General features: G+C 39.3%; 1 protein-coding gene across 1 annotated transcript in view; it reads left to right on the top strand.

Annotated features, from left to right (window-relative positions):
* The first annotated feature begins 6107 nt into the window (after window positions 1-6107).
* The window catches only part of BAZ1B (bromodomain adjacent to zinc finger domain 1B), a 60497-nt gene continuing 53189 nt past the window's right edge, over window positions 6108-13415 (top strand). The window contains exon 1 of the mRNA XM_036225363.1: window positions 6108-6543. Within this exon, the coding sequence (XP_036081256.1) occupies window positions 6437-6543 (107 nt within the window). The 5' untranslated portion in view covers window positions 6108-6436. The remainder of the gene's footprint in view (window positions 6544-13415) is intronic.

Consider the following 13415-nt stretch of genomic DNA (forward strand, 5'->3'; position numbering starts at 1 on the left):
AGATTTACCAAGTATTATTAACATTTTGCCACATTTGCTGTATCTTTTTTTTTTTTTTTTTTGCTGAATTGCATGAAAATAGGTTGCTGTTATTTTTACTCTTTACCTAAATTCTTGAGCTTCTATCTCCTAAGAATAAAGACATTCCTCAACATGACTGGAGTATCATTATCATACTCAAGAAATTTAACAATGATATAATAATAATTAATCTGAACATTCAAATTTCCAAAACTGGATAATGCACTTCATAGTAGTTCCCCACGCCCCCAGATCCTGTATCTAATCTAAGGCTACACACACACAACATTTAGTTCTCATGCTTCTTTAGTTTTCTTTTAGAACATTTTTTGGGAGGTAGGTAGATAGGTATCTTTCATGTCAGTGATATTTTTGAAGGGTCCAGGCAGTTATTTCTAGAATGTCCCACAATCAGGATTTGTCTGTTTTATAAGGGTTTCAGGTTAGATAATTCTAGTTAGAATACTACAGAAGCAATGTGTGCTTCTCATTGGCTTATACCAAGAGGCACATATTATCAGTTTGTCCCATTATTGGTGATGCTGAGTTTGATCATTTGGCTAAAGTGGTGTCTGCCAGACTTCCACCTGTAGTGTGCTTTTAAATAAGTGCTTTGTAGAAAGTGATAATTTTAGACAGTTCTCCAACAACCTTTTGCCCATGATTTTAGCATCCATTGATGATCTATTTCTGAATCAGTTACTTCATTGGAGGTTGCAAAATGCTGATTTTTGTAAATCTATCATTTTTTATATATTCATTCACTGGCAGATTTCTGTAAATAACAGATTTCCCTCATCTTTCACTTGTTTCTCTTTATCTGAGTATTATTAAAAGCCCATAAATTTACCTTTATATGCAGTATTATTATATTAGTTATATTAATATATGTATTATGTTAATCCATTACTATCATTTTTTTTTTTTTTAATGTTCACATTGTCTCAGATTCAGCCAGTTAGATCCCTTCATGCTGGTTCCTGTGTCCTTTGGACATGTTCCCATGATTTGAGCAGTTCCTTACTTTCAGGCACAATAAGATGTTCCTCTTGCAACTTGAACTTTGCCAGCCCTAGTTATTTTTCCAAGGAGCTCTGGATTCTTTTAGTGGGAAATGGTATTTAGAAAATAGATAAACCTGGTTTTGCTGAAGAGTAAGGAGTTTGAGAGATATAGAAAGATTTGGGGCAGATTGTGGAGGGCCTTGAAGGTCAGGTCAAATAGTTCGGTTTTACTCTGTTAGCTTAGAGAGCCAACTGTTAGAAGCCAAGAACAGAGGAGTGACATATGTGCAAGATATGATGGAAAGGAAAGAGAGAGGCAGGGGGACATAGTAGAAGGACCTTGTCAACCTTATGTGTTTGTATATATTGAGAGGAGACTTATAGTTCTGTCAGTTTGGAGACAGTGAGCAGTGATAGGTAAGCAGTTCCTAGAAAATGAAATAATAATAGACTGAAGCAAACCAGGGGAAACAAAAGAAGAGAGGAAATGTAGTCAGTTCACCATGTGGATCACCTGTGAATAATCCATAATCATAAGTTATACACTGAATTTTGATTTAACTGACTGCAATATAATTATTTTGAGAATATTCTTGTACATGTGTTTTTAGGAGAGGACAAGGGCTAAGTCTTCATTTTACATCAAAGTAAATCAGCAGCTAATATTAAAATGGAAAAACTAAGACAGCATTACATAGGTTATTTAGAAATATGGAGATAAAATAGAGGAAACAGCTTAACAAATTGAAAATGGCTGCCTAGGGGAGCAGGACGTGGATGGGGAGAGTGCCGATGGGCTGCTTTTTGTAGAACTTTTTTTTTTTTTAAACTGTTTATGTGTTTCCTTTTTAGAACTATGTTCATCTTACCATGAAAAGTACATAATTTTAATGTTTAAAATATTTGAAAGAAAGGAAGTCTTAGTAGTAGTTTTGGCCAGAAATAATAAAGGCCCAAAGTAGAATGCTGTGGGGATGGCAGGAATGGGATAGTTCAAGATCTTAGGCAGGTAGAATTGATGTTATAGTAGTCCCCCTTATCTGTGGTTTTGCTTTACATGGTCTCAGTTACCCTATGGAAACCGTGGCCTGAAAATATTAGATGGAAAATTCTAGAAGTAAACAATTCATTAGTTTTAAATTGCACATTATTTGGAGCAGTGTCTTGAAATCTCACACCATCCTGCTTTGTCCTGCTTAGGACATAAATTATCCCTTTGTCCAGTGTCTCCACAATGTACAGTACCTGTCTGTTAGTCACTTTGTAGCCATCTTTGTTATCGGATCAACTGTTGGCAGAATCACAGTAACCCTTATTTTACTTAACAATGGTCCCAAAGCGCAAGAGTAGTGATACTGGCAATTTAGATATGCCAAAGAGAAGCCATAGTGCTTCCTTTAAGTGAAAACATGTATATGTATAGGAAAAAAATGTAGGATACATACGTTAAACAAACTTTCATGACTGAGAGCTTTTCTAAAAGAAGGTATTTTTTGAGCTAAATTCTAGCCAGAGAGAGACCCAAGCCCTGAAGCATGAAGTTTAAATCGCCAGCAGCAGGGCTAGTTGAAGACAATATGTCTACCCTCCTGGAGTTGATGAGCTCTTATATGCAATTTGGAAAATAAAGATAAAAGTTGCTTTAAAAAGCATTTACATTGGCTATAGATAAAGGGGGTGGTAGGTGAAGTAGGACTATTTCTGGGATAGGTGCATAGTCCATAAGGAAGAAGCGTTTGCTCTTTGGATTGGCAGCAGTCTGGAAAATTCATGCATAAGCAAGAAGTACAACTGCCTAGTAGTCAGCCACTCAGCTCTTCTTTTCCGGAGAATGGAGGAAATAGCCACCTGGAAGTTAATCCAAAGTTTCAACATACATTCAGGAATGTAAGGAGTCTTTTGTTGGTCTTGCCCCCTGCAGTTAACCGATTAACTTCTCTTGTCTCCTTCCATCCCCAGGCTTGCTGTAATTTAATTTAGGACCTCAGAATTTTCTGCCTGTCACATATGTAGGATTCAATGCTATCTGCAGTTTCAGGCATCCACTGGGGGTCTTGGAACATTTCCCTGGGCATAAGAGGGGACTACTGATCTATTTGATTCTATGGCTGCTGAGCTCAAGGGACATCGAGGCTGAACCTGTGAGGTTGTAAGGAAGGTGAGGCCATTAATAGAAATAAAAAAAAAAATCACCCAGATAGAGCAAATGATAGAGGGAAGAAGATAATAAATTGTGGGTTTGGAATGTTTTAAGTTTGAGGAACCAAGACAGGCAGGAAAAGACTAGCCATAAGCTGGAACTTTCTAAGCAACGGTCTGTGTCTGCATCAGTGAAGGCTGGGTGTGTGGCAGGGTATAGCTCCATATAACACAGACCACAAAAACAGGCCCTGCTGACTGAGCTCATGTCATAAAACTACCCAGGGGAGACCTGCAGAGGGAAATGTGCTATGCTTCTATTGTGTCATTCTTGCATTTAAGCAATCACAGTTGACTTTGAGCGGCAGAAGCACACGTTTTAATCTCTGCCCTTTATTATTGTTTATTCAAATGTTGGGAGAGAAAACACATTGAACAACAAACTTTGCTAAGATTACGATTTAAAAAGCCTTGAGAATTCAGTGAAAGCAAATGTGGGCAGTAACAATCGTGAAAAGGCATTAGGAAGAAAAGTATGTAATTCAGATGCATAGAGGAGAAAGAAGTATACTTACAGCAGTGGGGAATAAATAGTGAATTCTGGGAATTAGGAGGAAGTGGTCCACTTGGGGCTTGGTGAGAGTTAGGCACTCAAAGACTGGACAGAGAGTAAACTCACAAGGGTTTTATTGGCAACAAGAGTCAATTAAAATATAAGAACAGGAAACTGATAGTTACTTTAGTTTAATTGTTCCCATTTTTTCCCCCATCTTCAGGACAAGATGTTAAAATCTTACGTTAATCAGATTGTAAATTTGAGCCATAGAAATGAAGGACATCCACCAAATGAGTCACATTAAAGTTTTTTTTATATTGTAAAACTAGTACTACAGAAAATGAATTGAAAAACATAACAACAACAACAACAACAACAACCACAACAACAACAATTCCGCCTCTCCAAGGTAAGCACTGTTCTTTACTTGGAGAGGCCCGTATCAACTCCTTATTTTGGGACTCCAGTTGATAAGCTGTGGACTCGAAGCTTCACCTCCAGCTTCCACTTGGGATTCAGAATTCCAATTATGTTCTGGATGGCTCTCCAGGGTGCCTCAGGTTCTCATGGCTGAAACAGCCTATTGCTGATTCTCTCATTCTAGATCTCTACTAATACCAATGCTGGATTCTAGCCCATATTGGCCCCAAGAGCTTAAAAAATTAGGATGACCATTCTCATGTGCCATTAGATGCTTTTTTTGAAATACCAAATATTTTTCCGAAATTTGCTGCTTAATGTTTTTAGAGTCTTTACTCTGTATTATTAGCTATCTAGTCATGCAAATGTCTATCCCATTAGTCGCCTAGCCTGTGCCTCTCAAATCTGTCCGCCTGTCTCCACTGATCTTGTTACATTTGAGGCCCTTGCTATCACTGCCACAAACTACTGCAGTTTCCTTCAAAGTGGTCACTTTAATTAAACCATCAAGTGTTGTTCCCAGGGTGATCACTTCTTTTGCCACTCACATCTCTTGATACTTTCTGCCTCAAAACCTGTTTTAGGCACATGTTCTGAATTTACCAAGTCTGTCCTGCTGCTCCCTCTGCCTACGTTTATCATTTTTATGCATAGTCAAGTGCTACTTATCTTTTTACAATCAACTCAAATGCCATATTTTCTGAGGTTTCTCCTAATCATTAGAAGCAATGGCTTCTGAAGGAAGATGACCTCCTTTCTCTGGTAGGTAATCAGAGAAGCATCCATAGGGGTAGCCTCTGACTGAAAGCTTGTTTTACTGGGGGTATACTTCTCACCACAAGGTGAGAAGAAAAGGAGAAAAGGTCTGGTCTGGTATTGGCATGCTGCATTCAGGGACATCTAGTAGTCTAGCCCTGTTGATGAACAAGCTGGGAAAGTATGTTCTTTGTGCCACTGAGGATCTTTGAACTGAAACACTTTTGTAGGAAGAGAATTACTATGAATGTGTTTCTGATTGCATTGCATACCCAAACAGATTTTGGACTATGGGTGCAGTCAGCTTGGAGAAGCAGATCAAATGTCCTTACCCAGTTATCACTATTTACTGTGCACTTTGTTCAGCACTTGTCTCATATAATTGGTTGTCTTATTTTTTTCAGGGCAGTCTTTTTCCCCCTATAACACCTAACAGGTTTATTAACATTGTAGTTGCTAGTAAAGACCATTTGAAGGAATAGTCTCTTTAATAGATGGATGCCCTTTAACATGTTTTTGTCAAGAAGCTTCTTTATTATCCTTTCCTGTCAGCCCCTAGAAACAAGCACCATACTAATATAAAGTTCTCAACCACACTCTCGTCCAGAAGTCAACTTTGGGGTGAAGAGGCTGGAGTTCAAGTTGCCCTTCAGTAGGGCCTTTGCTTGGGCCAGGTCTTGGGGTTACTTCCCGCCAACCCCTTCTCCCATCCGTTCTACCCGGGCGTGGCCGAGCGCGGCGCCTTTAAGGAGGGGGCGGAGCAGAAGTGGAAAGACAAAGCCCCTGGCCGCGCTTTCCCCCTCCCCCCTCCGACACGCCACACGGACAGTGGTTCCCGGATGTCGGTGTCGCCGTCAGTGACAGATGGCGCAGTGTCTGTATATGTTAAGGGGCTTCTCTGGCTTGACCTCCTTGAATTCCCGGCTTTTCGGTTCCCTGCTATTTCCCACCACCAACTCCGCCTCTGGAAGTCTGCACGCCCGGCACCATAGCTTACATAACGTGACCTTTCACCTCTTCATACTGCCCTCTGATGCGCTGCAACCCAACTAAGCAGTCGGGGAAGGGGGCGGGACCCAAGAGCAGAGCGGCAGTTCCTTTGAGCCAATAGGCTGTGAGCGCTGACCAGCTCTCCGCCTATTGGAGCATTCGCCACCGGCGCCACAGGGGAGCAAGTTAGTGTGTGAGCTGGCCGAGTGGGGGGGGTGGGGGGAATCTCCCGCCATTTTTCAATAATTTCCTCCTGTGCAGCTGAGGAGTCGTGACTGCCGAACGCGGGGACCGGTAGCGAAGGTTGGCTGGAAGCTGCCGGGCAGAGCAGCCGTGTGCGTGGGAGTTCTGTGCCCTTAGGTCCAGTTCCATGGCCCTCGCGCGGCCGCGCCAGCAGTGAGGGAGCCGAGTTCGCACCGCCCTCTCACCCCTCCCCTCCCCCACCCCACCCCCGGGAGCCAGGCGCTCGCTCCGGGCCGCGGGGCCTAGTGTTGCGCCGCGGGCTCGCCGAGCTGCTGCTGCCGCCTTCTTTGCAGCCGCCGCCACCGCGATGGCGCCGCTCCTGGGCCGCAAGCCCTTCCCGTTGGTGAAGCCGCTTCCCGGCGAGGAGCCACTCTTCACCATCGCGCACACTCAGGAGGCCTTCCGCACCCGGGAGTATCCTTTTCTAGGGGCGCCGGCCTGGCCGCCCGCGGGGTGGGAGAGTGGGTTGGGGGTCGCTGGGCGGGTGGGCCTTGCTGCCCTGCGCCAGTGGCAGATGTCAACGTGCTCGGCAACGGCGGGCCTGTACTCTGAGCCTGAGCCCGCGGTTCTGGGGGCAAGCAGGCGGGGGTGCGGGCCGGCCCCTCTCAGGGCGCTACGGAGCCCCTAGCTCGCCATCCTTTCCTCGGCTCCGCACTTTGTTCCCAGGCCTCGCTGTGGAGAAGAGACCCCCCCCCCCCCGGGGTTGGCTTTAGGCCCTAAGAACCACGGGGAGCACGGTCTTCTTTGCTTTTTTCTTTTAAAATTAAACCTTCAACGTAAGTTTTTGAAATTGTATCCTTGTGGCCTCGTGATCGACTTGTACAAGTCTCGACTGCGTTGTACCCCGATCTCTGCGGGGGCATTTGTGTTTTTTCTCTTGCCGAGTGGACTTTAGGCTGGTGATGAACTGACAGAGGATTGTGAGGCACAAAACCAAGAATAAATTTCCAGACTTAGAGGAAAGGGAAGGAAAACAGTTACCTTGTAGGAGCTGATGCCCTTCTTTCCTGGGTATGCTCAGGTTTGAAGTTTTGATGATTTAGAAGGAGGTTGGTTTTTTATTTTAAGTGAAATAATAAATAAGTACCATGATAGACTTAAGGTTTTTATGTTGTATTTTAGAAGCACCAGACTAATGTTTTAAATACGAAGCATCCCATCTTCTAATCATTGTTTCTTGCACAAGCTTATTAGTCTTTCGGTTAAAAGTTATACGACTTGTATTTACTTTTTTTTTTAATCGATGCCAGTCGAGTCCGTTTTGAAGCTTAAGTGTAAAAATGGTTTCTGAATCAGGCTTTCTTTAATGTACTGAAAACTTCAAGAGTGAAGGCTAATGTATTACTCAGTTTTATTTAATGTATAATTTTAGCCCTTTCCCTTTGGAAGGACCTGATTTCTTGTGGTTTCTGCTAACTTCTGTATAGAGAAGAAAGTGCCCATGTGAGCGATATCATTTAATTTCTCCTTGATTCTCCTTTTAATGTAATACTTTATAGAATAATCTCATTCTTGTTTGAGTGCAGTTTGTGAATATTGGATGTTTACATACAATGAGACCTGGAAAGTGAGTCCATGCTGTAAGGAGGCTCTTAAAAACTAATTATAGCATCTCAGAGCTGAATTGATCTAGATGGTCAGATTCTCCTGTCTGGTTTGTCAGGTGGGCCCAGAGAATTGAGGTTGACTTGTTAAAGGTCACACACACTGTAAATGATGAGAGTCAGGCTGAGAATTCTGTGCTTTTTGCCTACGTCATCCCTGTAAGTAAATCAAAAGAACCGAGGAATGACCCTCCTTCCTTTCGATGTTAGTCCACTTTTGTGTCAGTTTGTGATATAAAGATGTATTTAAGGGAGGGGTGGGAGTGGTAATTGGTTCTTTTCCTTGGCCTTTTAGGACTTTTGGAATGCTCTGGTCAAGTATACTAGCTCTACTAAATGTGCATTATTCTAAAGATGCCCTACTTTTTTTTTTTTTAAATAACATTCCAAACATTGGTGGAGTAAAGAATTACTTGTGGGAATCTGCCATATCCTTTTAAAATGCTATTCAGATGTCTTTTTTTTTAGCAGTTGATGGTTACTCACACTATTATCAGGTGTTAATTTTTCAGGTCTGGTTCTAATGAAGCATAAGAAACATGCAGTAGAGGACAGATTCTAAGTCTGATGGGTACTGAATATGTAAAAAAATGGCTGTAGATAGCTAATTTTGAACTGGCAGCACAGGCTTTTTCATATTTACTGAAATCATTGAAATATAATGATATATATTAGGAGTTACTCTTTAACGATTACAGTTGAAAACTGAAACTTCTAAAATGGTATGTATTTAATAAAAATCTTCATTTAAAAAATTTCCAATATCAGTATTTAGAACCCTTTTAAAGGAATTATTAAATTGTGTTATATTTTGGGGTGAAATTGCTCACTTGGGAATTTCTACAAATGTAAGCACTTTAAAGACGATTTTTAAACAGTTGTATTGTGTGGTTGGTAGGTTGGCATATTTCTTTATTAGACTATTAGGGATTTCGTAGACGAGAACAAATATGTGGTTGGGTAACAGCTGCATTTGAAGTAGTTATTTCCAGTTCTTAATTTATATTTACAATTATGTTTTTAATAGGATTTGACACTTTAATTTTCTTCTAATGCTTGCCTTTTGATTATGTATATTCTGTAGCAAATTTATGTGATGTTTTATTGACTTAAAGCTGCGAGTATTGGTATGTTCTCGAAACATCATTGTACATCTTCATTAAATAGAGCACATTTTAAGAGTCGAGTAAAGTTGTGGTTGCAAGGACAGGATTTTATTGGACCGTTGGAATACTAGCTCTTACATAATTTTTATAATTTAATTTCTTTAAAATAACAAGTCATACCAGATTAGAGTTGTTTTGAACTTAACGACAGACTGGTCGAAAGAGAGAAAATAGGATAAAAAGCAAATCTTGTTTTGGCACTTTGTCATCTCACTTAGAACTCTTAGGATTATGATTGTGCTTATTTAACCTCTATACTTTTCATGGGCCACTTTCTTTCTGGCTATCAAGTACTTTATTGAAAGAAACAATCCTTACAAGGCTAAAGAGAACAAAAAAGTATCATTTTGTGGTGAGGAGGTAGCTCTTGAACTATTGAAAAAGTAGATACCTGATGAGATAGTCTAGGATTGAAAATATCTTATCATTTATAGCTTACACAACCTTTGGAGAATTGCTTTGACATTTTGTCCGCAGTTATATGTGCTGCAGTGGCTGGAACATAAAAACCTCAATTAGCATTTGCTCTGCGTGGTTATTTGAGAGTGAGCAACTTATTTTGGTAATCTAAAATCTGAAATAGGATTTAGAGGCAGCTGATTCAGTATCCTTCTAGTGGGCTTTTCCTTCTTTCGTTTTCACTTTTTTTCTCTTTTAACATAAGTCCAAGTAATCAGAACAAAGTTACATGAACTTAATATCCAATGTTAAGGGTTGTAGGAATTTCAGTTTTGAAATTAAGGTAATTTTGATGACTAGTCAATTAAAAATTTTGTGTTTTTGTCTGAGGCATTCATTCTTAGATGTAAACTTTAGGTTACAGTGCTGTCCAATAGAGATAGAATGTGAGTAACATAGAATTAAAATTTTTCTTGTAGTCACATTTTAAAAAGAAAAAGAAACCTTAAAAAAAGGAGAGATACATTTTTCTTATTCCAAGGCCCAGGCTGAAGGAGCGGTCTCAGTCTGCAGTGGCAGAAACAGCTGGGTGAAACCATGATGGCTTTTTTTAAGAAGTTTCTTCTTAGAGGTGGCATCTGTCATATCTACTCAAGTCTGTTGGTCAAAGCAAGTCATGTGGCCAAGCCCCATATCAGTGGGATGGGGATATTTTTCTTCTTCACCTGAATCACTGCAAGCCACATGGCAGTGGGTGATGTAGAAAATCCTCTTATGGAAGGGAGGTGAATATTTGGAAAGAACAGTACAATCTACCTACCATATTTCAGGGTTTCAGAGAATGTTTTCTGGGGAAAGTTACTTTTAAGTTGAGATCTGAAAGATAATTAGAATTTAGTTAGATGACGAATAGAGGACTCTGTTCTTTGAAGAGTTAATGAGTTTGAAAGGTTCTTGATTTTTAAAAATTGAAAGAAGTTTCATATAGCTGGAGTGAAGAAGTGGGAATGGAGATGCTTAGGTGAGAGATACGGAAAAGTGCTGCATCACACAGGTCCATGTGAGCTAGGTTGGGGAATTTGAACTTTGCCTTAAGTTTAGTGCAGGCTGTTGAAAACTTTGAATAGGAAAAAAGCAGGCTTTTAGGTTAGGATGATCATTGGCTACAGTGTTGAGAATAGATTTGCAGCCTTGAGACTTGTGGCAGCTATACTGAGTGAAGTGGTCCTTAAATAATTTAGGCAATAGGTAATGGGGTCTGAATAAATTTATTTTTCCTTGAGGTGGAGAGAAGTACAATAGGTGGAATTCAGAAATAAATTAGGTAGATTGGACAGAATTTGGTGATTGGGGAGGAGTCAAGGATAATGTTTTGGTTGTCACTTGGTTAGTGGTGTCATTGTCTGATATAGAGAACCCAGAATGAGGAGCAAGTGTTATTTCTTTCTGTTTTGATTAGGAATGAGGGGGATAGGAAGTGAAATGTTTAGTTTGGACGTTCTTGTATTGAGTTTCTGTGGATAACCAAATGGAGATGTCTATATTACTACTGTTTATATGGGCCTGGAGTTCAGAGAAAGGAGACTGAGCTGGTGATAGACGTTATTAGCATGTAGATTGTAATCGAAGTTATGGAAATGGATGAGGTCACCCAAACTGAGAATGCTAAACTGATAGCAGTGATTTTCAAAGGAAGATGGGAAAGATATATATTAGAGTAGAAAGGACTTTCATTCAAATCGTAGTAAATGTTTCGTATTTAAATATATATTGTTTGAAAAAAGTTTCCTTTTTCTTTTCAAAATAATAAAAATTACAGAAAATAAACCACAATAAAATGTGGATTGGTGGGGTGATTTTTCAGTACTGTGGGAGTCAGAGGATTGCTTCTCTGTGTGAATTTATTTTTATTTTAGGGGACTTGTGGGCAAATGACATTTTTAAAGTAATCAGAAGAAGAAATGAGTTTAGAAACAAGATTGAGAAAAAAGGATGTTATGGTGAGATACATAAAGGACTAGAGAAGAGGATTACCATGGAGGCCAGTTAAAATGTTTTAAAATGTTATGGCTGGGTGAGAAATGAGGATCAGAGGCTGGATTTAGATAATGGCTGTTAGTGGAGAAAAAGTACTGAATTGAGAAATAAGTGATTATAGTTAGGGGCTGGAGAGATGAGGGTGATTTCTGATTTGAGAATTAGGGCCTTTCGGTGAGATTGGGAATATCTGTTAAGGAGCAAATTTGGGAGGGATGAGAGAGGTAGTAAGAATTTAGAAAAAGTTGGATTTGAGATATCACTTAGGCATCTAGGCAGTACCAGTATTGTATGTTGACGATATGGGTCTAGATCAAGGTGAATCAATTGGGCGCATTATTCCTACTTTTTAAAATAACTAATCATGAAAACTTCATGTTCTCTCTTTTTAGGACATATTTGCTGATATCATTTGCCCTCTCCCTAATTACCCAGTGAATTTCTTTAATGTAGTTAACAAATGTATTAGAATCTTAAGTTTTTTTGTATGTTTAAATGAATCCACTTACTGATTATTTTACTTCCTTTCTCTTAGTGCAAACAGGCACACAAAAACAGAAGACAAATCCATCTTGTTGATTGATTAGTTATGATAATGGAAGCCATACTAGTTCTTTTTCTCTCTGTACAATAGCTCTCCCTTCCCCCATCTGCAGGGAATTCATTCTAAGACCCTCAGTGGATGGGTGCCTTGAAATAGTACCAAAATACTGAAATAGTACTGAACTCTATATATGTTTTTTCCTATACATACGTACATATGATAAAGTTTAAGGCTTCTCTTTGGCATATTCAAATTGCCAGCAGCACTATTCTTGCACTTTGGGGCCATTATTAAATAGAGCAAAAGTTACTTGAACACAGCACTTCAACAACCAGTCAATCTGATAACAAATGGCTACTAAGTGACTAATGGGTGGGCACCTTTTACAGCTGGATACCCTGGACAAACCGATGATTCAGGAGGAACGAAATTTCATCACACTAAGAATGGCTTGCAATTTAAAACAATAAATTATTTCTGGAATTTTCCATTTAATATTTTCGGACCACATTTGATTGGATAATAAACTGGAAGACGAAACTGCAGAAAAGGGGGACCATATAGTTTTTTATAAATTATCATTAATTGGATTTACATAGCTTTATATGGAAGTCAGACTCCTGGTTTTTACTATTAACTCTATTTTGTTTTATCTTTTAAATTTTAACACCACCTTTGATGAGGGAAATAGACTTATTGTATTGTTTTTATTAGATCCAGAGAATGATGTAGTGAGGAAAGTTGCTTTTACTGTTGGCTAAAACTATTTTGGAATACCTGTGGATTCATCTCTGTTCTGTTTTTCACTGATCATAACCCTGGAAAATCAACCATCTCCATATATTAAAAATGAATTCTTGTGAAGTAATATTATGGAGGGGGAGCTGTTTAAATACTGTTATTTCAACCAGCATAAAAAGTATCACTTGGAAAGTACAGAGATTGGCAGCTAATTCTCTAGTTGTGGTGTCAGTTTATTTTATTGCATAGCATCTGTTGCTATACTAAAAGTAAATTAGTTACTTGTCATTTGAATTTGAATGTGTCTGGCTGATAGTGAATTCCAGTTGGGATGTCGTGGAAAGTTACCATGTATATGGCACTAATTTATGATGTTCTCTTCCTCCTACTCTTTCAGGAACAACAACTGGTAAATGACTTGTGAATGTATTATTATTGGAGACAACATAAAGGCTGGATAAATATATCAAAATTATTTTTAGGACTTTATGGAATTTTTTTTAAACCCTACTAATGAATCAACAGGTATTTCTAAGGTAGACTGGAAGGCTTTAAGTAAATGGATCATTAGCAGATGCACCAGGTTTATTTCAAACTGCATGTAAGACTGGACTGGTCATCTCATCTTACTGTGGAACTGAGTTGTAGACTTGCTAACCATCTAAGTTGTGTAACAATTCCACATACCTTAAATTCTTATTCCTTAAGACTTACGTCTTATTTTGCCTTTATTTTTTCTTAGGAATTTTTAGTACTGTCTTTTGAAATGAAACTTGGGCGAATTGAAGAAATCAC

This window comes from Rousettus aegyptiacus, unplaced genomic scaffold (assembly GCF_014176215.1).
Source record: "Rousettus aegyptiacus isolate mRouAeg1 unplaced genomic scaffold, mRouAeg1.p scaffold_m13_p_8, whole genome shotgun sequence".
In the NCBI taxonomy this organism is placed as follows: Eukaryota; Metazoa; Chordata; class Mammalia; order Chiroptera; family Pteropodidae; genus Rousettus; species Rousettus aegyptiacus.